The 13,629-nt window shown below is 39.5% G+C and overlaps 1 protein-coding gene across 1 annotated transcript in view; it reads left to right on the forward strand.

The window, feature by feature from the left end:
* Positions 1-464: 464 nt before the first annotated feature.
* Positions 465-13,629, forward strand: part of LOC149457442 (solute carrier family 13 member 2-like) — a 73,026-nt gene continuing 59,861 nt past the window's right edge. The window contains exon 1 of the mRNA XM_089683810.1: positions 465-623. Within this exon, the coding sequence (XP_089539936.1) occupies positions 522-623 (102 nt within the window). The 5' untranslated portion in view covers positions 465-521. The remainder of the gene's footprint in view (positions 624-13,629) is intronic.

Genomic DNA, 13,629 nt, shown 5'->3' on the forward strand with positions numbered 1-13,629 from the left:
TTAGAACTTCTGGCAATGTTTTTATGGATGTTTCTGCCTTCCCATCCCGATGACTACCTCTTAAGTCATTTCTTGCACAGGTGTCACAAGAATAGGAAGTCAGAGAAAATCTCCCCAATGGACTCACAGACCGAAATAAAAACCTGGTAGAAATTTTAACTGTTCCCCACTCTAAAAGTACAAAAATTGGAATTAGACTTCAACAGGCAGGCTATACAAGTTGTATTTGTCTAGTCTTTCAATGGTCCAAAGTAGTGCATGCCTTATTTTTATGAAGGAGTTTGATATATTGATATTTCAGAACTAATGGCTTGAGTCACTGAGAAACAGTTAACGTTTTGTGTTGTTACCTGTTATCGTAGTGATCTTCCCTTTGTCACTCACCTCCTTCTCATTGGCAGAGACTTATACACAGGAAGCAAGTATAAACACCCACATTTATAAGCCACAAGTTTCTCACAGTTTAAATAGATATAGTTTAGAGTGAAGTCTCCTCTTAAGTACAATTCTCTGCTGATAACATGGTGTCCGTCTGGAGATGGCTGCTGGCGAACAGAAAATATTTAATCATCTTTTTGACTCCACTCCTTTTTATCCCTCTGCCTTTAGTAGTGTCAGCAAAAGTAAGTACTAGTTTTATTCATGTACGTGTGCAACATAACGGGTGCTCAATAGTCACTGCCAGCAAGACAGGCACAAATATTATCAGCACAGGGAATATGCAATACAGAAATACTACATTTGACGATCTCAGGCTTGCACTTTAGCAGAAGTGCCAATGCAATACTGTTATATAGCGCAAAAAAAAAAAGTTAATCCACTTATCTGAGAAATGTAATGCACGACACATTGACAAATAACATTGTAAATGATGTTATTTATTATACACATATAAACTCTTGAATTATCCAGATCGTCCAGCTGGAAATGTATACATTTTCATTTTTGCCATTAGTTAAATTTAGGTGTATCAAAGCTCCCAACTGCCCCATATATTGAGGAACTGTCTTTCTTTTGGAACCAAATCCTTGTCCTTGTTACCTTGTCAGTTGTCCATCGTTTTGGCCTGATGTATAGACCTTTACAAACAATTTAATTTACTTTCATCCAGCCTCAAAATGATTGCATTTGTTATTTTGAAAAGCAAGTATAAAAATAAATCAGTGGTGAAAAAAGTACACCATTCTTTTCTGCATATTAATTCTTCAAGGTTCATGTTACCAGTGTTAGGGGGGAATCTTTGTGATGTCCTTGGCAATGAAAGATATTTGCTTATTTTTCTCTCTACATTGCGGATATTTCAAACTGTGGTTGTGGATTGGTGTATCTCCATTGTTATGTAGTTACATCATGCTATACATTTTACCTTTCTATGTTGCCCGAAGTATGCATAAAGGAGTGATATTTGGATGTAGATATCATTGGATTTGGGTGATATAAGGTAAGGTTTGTGTTATATGTTTTGTACTGCACTTTTATTGCACTTTATTTGCTGATCTTTAGGCTTCACATGGAACGTATTGACAGCATGGTGGCTAAGTGATTAGCACTTCTACATGACAGAAATTTTGGTGGCTGAAACGTTTTGGCCAAAAACACCCTTTTCGGCTGTCGTTAGAGATGAAAAAAGCACTGATACGGGTGCCGAAAAAACCCCGCTCCTCGCCACGGCCACTTGGTAGTTCAGTCTTACTTGAGAAACCATTTATCCCAGCACTGGGCATAGAGATGTATGAAGGAAAGATGGCCGCCACACATCTCTATGCCCTTGGAGTACCGGAACGATGTCACTTCCCATTCTGGCCATTTTTTTTTTAAAGCACTAGATCATTACTTTTTTGGATCCAATGCTTTACATTGGAGAGGAGAGATGTGGGATCTTATTGACCCCATATCTCTCCAAAAAGAGGGCCTGTCACTAATTATTTCTATCACAAGGGATGCATGTATTTCTTGTGATAAGAATAAAAGTGATTACATTTTTTTAAAGGAACAGCGCAAAAAAAAAAACATTTAAAAGAAAAAGTTTAAAGTGCCCCCGTCCCCCCCAAGCTCGCACATAGTGGTGAATGCATACGTAGGCGATGCCCACATATGTAAATGGTGTTTAAACCACACATGTGAGGTATCGCCACGAGCATCAGAGCAAGAGCAATAATTCTAGTACTAGACCTCCTCTGTAACTTTACACTGCTAACCTGTAGAAATTTTTAAACCATCACCCATGGAGATTTTGAAGTACCGCAGTTTCATGCCATTCCATGAACGTGCACAATTTTAAAGCGTGACATGTTGGCTATCTATTTACTCTCCGTAACATCCTCTTTCATATTTTACAAAAAAATGATTGTATATATTGTTTTTTTAATCAAAGTGTATTTTTTCCAAAAAATATATATTTTTAAAAACTGCGCATTTCAGTTTCAGTTTTCAGCCAAGTGTATTTTGAAGTTTCGGTTTCAGCACCAGAATTTTCATTTCGGTGCACCACTAGTTATTGGTTCAAATCCCAACCATAGCACTAGCTGCCTGGAGCTTTCTCTCCCTGTGCCTACGTGGGTTTCCTCTGGGTATTCTGGTTTCATCCCACACTCCAAAGACACACTTGTAGGTTATCTGGCTCCTGTCTAAATTGAAGCTAGTATGTGTATGTATGAATGTGAGTTAGGGACCTTAGATTGTAAGCTCCTTGAGGGTAGGGACTGATGTAAATGTACAATATATATGTAAAGTGCTGCGTAAATTGTCAGTGCTATATAAGTACCTGTATTAAATATATATGATGGCTGTAATATTGCATAATGAAAAATATATATCATAAAACATGTGTTGCTTAATTGTATTAAAACTTTGGTGGAAAAAAATTAGCAAATAAAAAAAATTTAGCGTACTGAATTGCGACTCAAGTCATATTGTGATTGAATGTTATTAAAAATTACCTTTCCTTTTCAATTTGCAGCGCTATACTATATTTTACTGTAAAATGCAATGCAATATGGCTACCTGGAGGTATTCTGTACACAGAACGTACCCTGGATACGTAATTTCCTGTTTGTGTGATTGGCTTACTGATTTTCCCACCCAGAAGTCTGCATTAGGATACAAGTCAGATTTTTGGCATCCTCTGCAACAAAAATGTCATTTTTGGTGAGAAACTCGCAAAGGGAAATCATATCTAAAGGGATGCAGACATTGCCAATTTCCTCATTTAACCCGTGCAGGTGCAGCAGCTGATTGATGATTATAAAATCACTCCCATACACGCTTCACATGAACACAGACAAACGGCTATTTTTGCAGAATAACAAAAGTCAGGAATCTGAAACAACGTTTGTTAAAATCCTTGCAATGTACATAGGAATGATTTTTGTCAAAAGTGGAGTTACTCTTTAAAAAAGCCTACATTTACCAGATACGCCGCAGTTTACATCAATTTATGTCAGGTACCCCCTGACATGTACATTATTGCTAGTACCTTATAAATGTGTATGTTTTCCAAATAACTTCCTATTTTTTTTAAATAACTAAATTCAAAAATCTCTACCGCCCATTTTGGTAACTTTACCAACACTTGTGTCAGATTCAACTAGTTCTTAATAGGGCCACTTTTACAAAGTCGCACTATTAATGCGCCAAATTAAAAACAAGGCTCTTGTCTTGTTATTGACAGCATGCAGTGGGTGGATTCTTTAGCCAATATCATTCAGTCTTTTGGTTAGGAATCTGTCAAATGCCTGCTGTTAATCACAAGGGGAGTGAACCTAATGGGGAAATAGTGTCTGTAAATCCCCATCGGACTCAGTACCCCAGTACAAAAACTCCCCACTGCTGAGCTGTCTGTGTGACAGCTTCAGTGGCGGGAGGGAGTGCTGCTGTACTGAGGATGGAGTGTCCATATGGACACTCCACTCTCATTGTACCTCCATACTTGTGCTTGTCCCAGGTTCATGCACCTGTGTACAACAGGTACAAGAATCTGTTGCCCACCCTGACATTTGTCATGTGGAAGCGCACTGGAATTCTAAGAGTGCCTTAGACACTCTTTATAAATTCCAGGTACAGTCTGAAAGAAAAAAAAAAAGATGATTGCAGCATCTCCTTCTCATTTTCCAATATGTGTGAACTCATCTGCCACTGGCTTGCATTTTTAAAAACTCAGACTCATAACATTTAGCCTATAACAAGTATATATTGAAAAAGGAGTATATTTTCTGATGGAAACTGGGATTTTCTGAAGTAATTGGCTGTACAGAAGTTCTGTCAAGGAATGGGCATTCCTATTGCTATTTGTTAATAGAAAGGGGATACATATGCTATGTAAATGCACAGAAGGGACTTACAGTCTTAGTGTTAAGGTTGGGGTTATCTGGAGGCTCTTAGGGTTACAGATAGGACTAAATGGGAGGGTTGGCAATACGGGGGGGGGGGGGATTAGTGTTAAGGATAGGGTTACCTGGATATTTATGATCACAGGTTATGATTACAAGGATTATTGGTGTTAGGCTTGGGGTTGCATTATGGTTAGGGTCACAGGGAGGTTAGGTGTGAGGGTTAAGGTTACAGGCTTTCAAATTGTGATGGTTAGTGTTAGGTTACACAGGGTTAATACCCTGGTTTAAGGAAACTTAAAAAATATAGTATAGGTGGTTACTTCCCACAAAAGCAGTTAACAGTTAGAGATGAGCTGAACATACCTGGGTTCAGTTCAAGGTAGGTTTGGTGAACATTAATGAAGTCTGGGTGCTGAATCCAAACCCAATTGAAGTCAATGGTAGCCAAATGTTAAAAACAAGTTTTGGTCATGTTCCAGGCTAATAGGCAAGGGATTATCAACAAATAACATGGAGGGTTGAACACTGCCATGGGAACATGTGCCAATGCAAAAAAAAATAAAAATGTAAAAATTCCATTTGGCAGAGAGCAGCGATTTTAATATTGCTTAACCACTTCTGTTCCGCCCTATAGCAGAAATACTGCTACAGGGTGGCACAGGTGCGCAAAATCACGTATACATACGTGGTTTTGGAGTTCCAGGTAGGGGGCGCACACACGTCCTACCCGTGCCCCTATTCTCGGCCTGGGCTGTCAACCACTGGGTCCTGGCCGGTGATTCTCCGCTTGCACCCGGCGATCTCCGAGTATTTCTGACGGGGAAGAGACCTGTATGTAAACAATACAGATCTCTCCCCCGTCAGTTCCTGCACACTGCTTTGTATGGCTCTGCATAGCATAGCAGAGCCATACAAAGCAGTGTGCTTACAGTGAAACACACACACAGTCCCCATAGTAAAACAGCACACAGTTAACCCTTTGATCGCCCCACATGTTAACCCCTTCCTGCCCAGTGCCATTAGTACAGTGTCAGTGCTTTTTTTAGCACTGATCACTGTATTGGTGTCACTGGGGATGTCATTGACACCAAGTCAGTTCCCCCCAGTGTCAGAATGTCCACCGCACTCCTACTATAAGTCGATGATCGCCGCCATTACTAGTAGAAAAAAAAATCCCAGTATCTATACCGCCATTTGTAAACGCTATAACTTTCATGTAAACCAATTAATTTACACGTATTGGGATTTTGTTTTAGCAAAGGCATGTAGCAGAATACATTTTGGCCTAAATTATGATGAAATTTGATTTTTAAAATTTTTTTACTAGACATGTTTAATAGCAAACAGTCAAAAATATAGTTTTTTCAAAATTGTCAGTCTTTTTTTGTTTATAGAATAAAATAAAAATAAAAAATGCACAGGCAATCAAACACCACCAAAAGAAAGCTCTATTTGTGGGAAAAAAAGGATGTAAATTTAATTTGGGTGCAACGTTGCATGACCGCGCAATTGTCAGTTAAAGTAACGCAGCGCCATAACGCAAAAAATGGCCTGATCAGGAAGGGGGGTAAATCCTCTGGAGGACAAGTGGTTAAATTGACGGCAATTTACAGATTTGGCCACATTTTTATTTGTAAACAAACAGATGGGGATTCCCTTCATCTATACCAGACCCATTTACTAAATGACAGTCTGCTTTAGATGTTAACTGGGGACCCCAAGCAAAAAACAAAACAAAGAAAAACACTGTGGGGTCCCACTAAAATTCCTTGAGTCTGGTATGGATTTTAAGGGGGTAACGCATGAAAAGGAAAGGGGGGGACTCAATGGTTGTGGAGGTCTGTGGTTGGGGGGCTTATTGGAGTCTGGAAACCCCCTTTTACAATCTGGGGGCACCCAGACACCTTCTCCCTTCTATGTGAATGATTTAAAGATACATAGTATCCCTATTCACTCGCAAAAAAGTGGAAAATAAATCAACAGTTTTTGATCAATCCTTTAAAAAAATATATATATCCACTATATATTACATCATCCAGTAAATCACATCTACATCAACTTCATCTCAATGAAGGACACCCACTGACCTACCGAGTGAGCTACTGAGCGTGAGGTAAATTCTCATTCGGTCCTTTTGTAAACTAGCTATTAAGATGAGTTTGCCTAGACATATGAATAGTTGCTGAGTTGAAAAAAGTATCTGAATTTTAATTGCAGTATAAATTGTAACAATTGCCACGTGAAATCTGCGGGATCTGTTCATGCAAACAGTTATAAAGTGGTTATAAAGTCTTTTTCCAGCTAGCAGGAATGTTAGTGACCTTCAGTTATTTTCCAGCTTATAAAGATTGGCCCATATCCTAAGTGTTTACATAGAAGATAAGTGTAGTGGACTTTGCATTTATTATACATCCATTTCTTCTCTCCTCACTGCTTAATGCTCTGATTCTCTTCAATAAAGCACGTTTTAGGTTTGATTTGAATCCACAAGCTGCTGTGTTCTCCTAACTTGTTGATTTAACCCGCTTAAGCACTCGCCCTCCAGAGGATTTACCCCCCTTAATGACCAGGCCTCTTTTTGCTACTCGGCACTGCACTAATTCAGCTGATCATTGCGCGGTCAAGCAATGCTGTACTCAAACAAAATTTATGTCCTTTATTTCAAACAAATAGAGTTTTCTTTTGGTGGTATTTGATCACCTGTGCGCTTTCTATTTTTTGCTCTATAAGCAAAAAAAGACCGAACATTTTGAAGAAAAACAGTATTTTTTACTTTCAGGTATAAAAAATATATAGTAAACTCAAAGTTGGTTGTAAATTTAGGCCAAAATGTATTCTGCTACGTTTTTTGGTAAAAAAAAATCCAAATACGTGTATATTGATTGCTTTGTGTGAAAGTTATAGCGTCTACAAACTATGGTATAGATACTGCAATTTACGCCATTTTTTTGCTATACAGCACTGCACTAGTTTAACTGACAATTGCGTGGTCATGCAATACAATGAATTAAATTTATGTCCTTTTTTTCACATAAATAGAGCATTCTTTTGGTGGTATTTGATCACCTGTGCGCTTTTTATTTTTGGCGCTATAAACAAAAAAAAAAAAAAACAAGAAAATATTGGGGTTTTTTTTTTATTTCTGTCATAAAAAATATCCAAAAAAACTAAAATTTCAGCATAAATTTAGGCCAAAATGTATTCTGCTACATGTTTTTGGTTAAAAAAATCCCAATAAGTGTATATTGATTGCTTTGTGTGAAAGCTATAGGGTCTACAAACTATGGCATAGATAATGGAATTTACATAGCTTTTACTTTCTGACTGCCCATCACATTTCTTGAGGTGCTAAAATACCAGGATAGTACAAACACCCCCAAATGACCCCTTTTCGGACAGAAAGTAGACACCCTAAGCTATCTGCTGAGAGGCATATTGAGTCCATGGAAGATTTATTTTTTTCCACAAGTTTCTGGAAAATGACAAAAAGGTTTTGTTTTTTTTACACAAAGTTGTCATTTTAATGATATATTTGTCGCACATGCCATGGGTATATGTGGAATTACACCCAAAAATACATTCTGCTACTTCTACCGAGTATGGGGATACCCCATGTGTGAGACTTTTTGGAAGCCTAGCCACATACAGGAGCCTGAAATCCAATGACCACTTTGAAAGCCTGAAGGTGCATAACTTCCTCATTTCACTTCCTCACTACCTAACAGTTTCGGAGGCCCTGAAATGCCAGGATAGCACCAACCCCCCTCCCTCTCCACCAAATGACCCCTTTTTGGAAAGTAGGCATGGTGAGTAATTTGCAGATCTCTTTTTTTTCTCAAAAGGTTTTGAAATATAAAAAAAGAAAAAATGTTTTTGTTTTTTTTCTTCATTTTCCAAAAACTTGTGGCAACAAACCAGATCTGCAAAATACTCACCATGCTTCTTATCAAATTTCTTGGGGTGTCTACTTTCCAAAAAGGGGTCATTTGGGGGGTGGGGGCACTTTGTGCCCAGCATTAGAAGTTTATACCACACATCACTCACTGTTCTAACTACCATAAGAGCAAGCCTTTTCTGATGATTTTTTGTTCACATGAAAAAAAAATCTGTATTATTTTAAAGCAAACACCCTAGTGAATAAAATGGTGGGTGCTGCAATGTTTTATGTCACATAGTACACGCGTAGCGATTTTTCAAACGCAATTTAAAAGAAAATACAATTTTTCACTTTTAATGCACAAAAACACAATACATTTGGCAATTATTTTGTAAAATATAAAATATGATGGTATGCTGAGTAAATAGATACCAAACATGACATGCTTTAAAATTGCGCATGCCCCGTGCAATGGTGACAAACTGCATACATTTTTAATATCCATAGGCAATGTTTTAAAAGCCTTTACAAGCTACCATTTTACATTTACAGAGGAGGTCTAGTGTTAAAATTACTGCCCTTGATCTGACTTTCATGGTGATACCTCACATGCATGGTGCAACCGCTGTTTACATACCGGCACAGGGTCGTTGAAATGCATAAAATACATTATACTCTCATATCTATGCCTGGCCATGACAGCAGAGAACACGGTCATTTGATGAATCGGGTCTGTGGACCAATACAATCGCAGTTAATTTTTTTTAGTAATGCCCATGTTGAGGGTTAGGCCCCCCAAAAAAACGTAAATTCGGAAACTGTAATGGGTTTCCATGCAGATGGTCTGACAAGGTCTGAATTTGGGTTGGCGGCGATAAACTGTTGTGCATATAAATTGCTTTGATCCACAATCAATGCATACGGATATTTTGTGAAAAACAGCTCCAAAAAGTAGTTAAATTTGCTGTTTCCACCTGAATTCCGGGTTGGGCAGTGAATGGGGAAGTACGGGTGCTGCAGAATTTATGGGCTGCCAATCGGGATTTGCAAGCACATCCGGAAGCACACTAGGGGCTCTACGGGCCTGTGTGCGAATTCTACGTGGTTGCGGGACAATACTTGTGCTTGCCACTGCCACCGCACTGCATTTGTACTGCACTTATGGGACTCACCACTTTACCAAGTGATACTGCAGTACTGGTATGTGCAAGACCAGGATGTACTAGGCCGTTGGTACTCTCCAGTTCACCAAAAGGTAGCGTGGCACTAGTATTGGCACTCTGAAGCATATGAGAGTTATCAAAATTTACTGGCAAGTGCTAACAGAGATCAGGCCTGATTCTGCCAACACTGGGGTTTTGTGTGCAATGTATCAAGTGACAGTGACCTACTGACACTGCACTTGCTGGGGGAGAAGGTGGGGGGTAAGCGTAGGGGCTAAACGCAGGTGCCGGGGCTGATCCCGCTAACGCTGCGTTTTTGGGGTCACTATACTAATGTGAACGCTGATATAGTGCTGATCTGACCAAAGATATTGATCCGTTCAGACACTATATTAGCAATGGAGGTTTATTGTGTGTGAGCGTGTTCCTGGCAATCAAGGGGTTAAATGTGATTACTGGTGTACTGACTATCTGGGAGGGGCGTGAAAACCACAGGAGCACGAATCACACATATATATATATATATATATATATATATGATTTTGCGCACCAGTGCCGCCTGTAGCAATATTTCTGCTATAGGGAGGCCAGGAAGTGGTTACAGAAGCGGTTTGTGTTACTGCACTGCGTTATTTCAACCGACAATTGCGCATTCATGCAACGCTGCTCCAAAATGAAATTTACGTCCTTTTTTTCCCCACGCATTGAGCTTTCTTTCGGTGGTATTTGATCGCCTGTGTGTTTTTAATTTTTACCGCTATAAAAACAAACACTGACAATTGTGAGAGAAAAAAACAATATTTTGGACTTTTTGCTATAAAACATGTCCAGTAAAAAAAAATTAAAAATCAAATTTCGTCATAAATGTAGGTGAAAATGTATTCTGTGACATGTCTTTGCTTAAAAAAAATCCCAATACGTGTAAATTAATTGGTTTACGTGAAAGTTATAGCGTCTATAAATAGCGGTATAGATACTGGGATTTTTTCTTTATATACTAATAATGGCGGCGATCAACGATTTATGGCAGCGATCAGCGATTTTGACGGGACTGCGGCGGACATTCTGTCACTAGGGAGAACTGACTTGGAGTCACTGACATCCCCAGTGACACCAATACAGTGATCAGTGCATAAAAAAAAAACTCTGACACTATACTAATGGCACTGGGGAGGAAGGGTTTAACATTAGAAGGCAATCAAAGGGTTAACTGTGTGAGGGGAGTGTTTCACTAGAGGGCGGGGGTGTGTGTTTCACTGTAAGCACACTGATCCGGAAGGCTGAGCTCAGCGATCCGGATCAGTGTGCTCAAACTGGCAGGGAGGAGAGCAGTCAGTGTTTGACGAGTTCCGGAGGGAGGACACCTTCTGCTTCCGGTCGCCTAGGCAATCGGACCGGAAACAGGAACAGGTACCTGTCAAATTCGGGTACCCGCTCCCCCCCGCCCCCCAAAGGTGCCAATCTTTAATGAGGAGCAGGGGAGCAGTCCTTAAAGCAGAACTTCCCCTTTTGGGTGGAGCTCCACTTCAAATGACCTTAACTCTTGGAGATCTTGGTTATTAGGAAAGCAGTAGTATACCTGTTTTCACCAAATATATACTATACCTAATTTGTTTGATAAAATAAAGAATTCATAGGCAAATGTTATTCTCTAACCATAAATACACTGTTTAATTAAACGAGTGTACCTCCTTTACAGTTGTTATAATGTTTCATGCCATTACAATGTATATCATATTGCTATCATAATGCTAGACAAAAAAAGGGGAGAATACAACGGAAGGGGGAAAAAGTGTAAATGGACTTTAGAGGCACAGAAACTCTATACACATATCGGTAAAATCACTTGTACTTTATTTTGACAATAATAAATGAAAAAACATCTTTCAGTTAAAAAAGATCATTGTACAATGTCCCCGCAGACAATGTCCCACAACCCACCATATTGAATGGAACAAAACTAGTGATAGAGTATACAGTAACCACCAGAAGGTCCTATGGGGGGGTGAGAGACATTGAGCCGCTAGAAGAATGGCCCAACATGTTTAGCGACAACAATCGCTTCTTCAGGGACTTAGTAGTAAAATCTAGAAAGGATATACATATGTTGAATCTATCAAATTACATCATATAATCACAGAAAGGGTCATACAACAATGTAAGACTTACATATAGTATTAATATGCACCATGCATCGATAAACCCTCCAATCATAAAGGACAGGCCTCCTCTACTTTCCCACAAGTGAATTTGCCCCAATGCTTCTCCCTAGAAACACTGTTCAGACAATTAAGTGGGTTGTGGTGGGGAGGTTCAGCCACTTTGCAACCATATAGATGATGGGGCATCTTCTGCATTGCCCATCTGACCTCAAACACTTCTTTTCTAGGGTTGCATAGGCTAACTCTTTCCTCCTGGTGTCCCAGGTCCTAAACATCTACCACTCCCATCTGACACTAACTCTTCCAGTTCAAGCATGCTGCAAGCTGCCATAACATGTGCTGTGCTGGCATAGTGTGTGTGAATCAAGCTAGACCCCAAATATTCTGTGTCACTTGAGCCCTGGTCTTATTGATTCTCAAGTGGCTAATGTCATTGGTTTCCCTCCTTTTCAGCCATTAGGAGGACTCTGTAAAGGTAAGATAAGCGTTGAAGTGTTGATGTAGGCATCTGGTAATTTTTTTGCCACTTTGGCAGATTATGGCTTCCACAAAACTGTCTGTTGCCTGCAGGCAGTGCCGGGACAAGGTCATCAAGCGCACATGCTGAACAGCACCCTCCCCCTCAAATATATGAGCATTCACACACACACGCACACAAAATCAAGTGTTAATCTTCACACTTACCCCCTAAGCAAAAATTCCATTTGCAAGAAATTCTTAAAGAAAAAATGTACCCACTTCCATTACAGATTCTCCCTCCCAGCTCAAATCTGCTCCCTCCCCAAATCTCCCCTCTTAGCACAAATCCTCTATCCCTCACATTTCCCCTATGAGCATAAATCATCTCCCCCTCTCCAAATCCCCCTCACCCAGCACAAATCCCCCCAGATCCTTTATCCTAGCACTAATCATCCCCCCAATTTCCCATTCTAGCACAAATCCCTCCAAACATCCCTACTAGCACATAATCCCCCTCCCAATCCCTCTTCCTAACACAAATCCACCCACGTAGTACAATCCCCCTCCACATCACCCTTTCTAGCACAATCCTCCAAACCCCCAACCACGCCCATGGCAGCCGATCCTCCTACACAGCCCTTGTCCCAGCCCTGCCTGCAGGACAGATATAGAGCAACTGATCCTCAGATCCTTCAGGAACACAGTGGAATTTATTTTACGTCTCTGGTCCACTAATGGAAATTGGTACATAGACAATCTACCACAACCATTTAAGAGTCTGCAGGTCCATTCTGCAGGGACCTAAATATCTCACAGTACACATGAGGTGTGAAATGATACTTCATTGTTTTTACATCCTTTACGGCCTCATAATTATCATCCTGTTAATTTGGCAATTTCACATAGGAATCCAGGGATTTGTCTCACAGCGTGACTATCTAAAGTCTCCTTCTCACTTCATACACTGTGGCTTTACTATATCATTAGTTTGCATGCATTGTGCTTCATTTTTGAAGGACCACTTTGAAATGATTTGGAAAAACGCAAGGTAATACACCAAAAAATGTGATAAAGAAAAAAACTATAGCTGCATGCACCTTGAATCACCTAAAGGTAGAAGAATGTATGGAAATGTACTGTGCTGAAAACAATATAAGGTCTATACTTTACTAAAGATATCAATGTCATGTAAAACATTGTAAAAAAAATTTCCATAAAAAATGTGCAAATATAAGTGTACAAAAGTGACAACAAAAAAATTACTCAAAACAGCTCATATGTTACATACAAATAAATTGTTAAAAAATATTCAAATAAACTCCAACAAAATAAATAGCACAAAGTAAAGAATAACATAAATCCCAGTAGTGCAAAATCACAGTTCTTCAATTAAAGTGTGCTCCAAGTGAAAAGGCGCAGTCCTCCACCTTCCCCTAGAGGGTGAATGCTCACCTTCAGAAACTGACCCTCACCACAAAGGTCAGTTTAGCTTTTTGGCAGGCACCAGGACCAGAGAACATCTTCAATCTGCTCCAGTTTGTACATGCAATCAGTCATAGAACCACATGACCCAGTTTCACAACCACATGACTTGAAATTGACCACAAAGTATATCCATCTCTCAAGCTCGAGGAAGA

Source organism: Staurois parvus, unplaced genomic scaffold (assembly GCF_062004578.1).
Source record: "Staurois parvus isolate SC_StPar_1 unplaced genomic scaffold, SC_StPar_1.0 ptg000321l, whole genome shotgun sequence".
Classification (NCBI taxonomy): Eukaryota; Metazoa; Chordata; class Amphibia; order Anura; family Ranidae; genus Staurois; species Staurois parvus.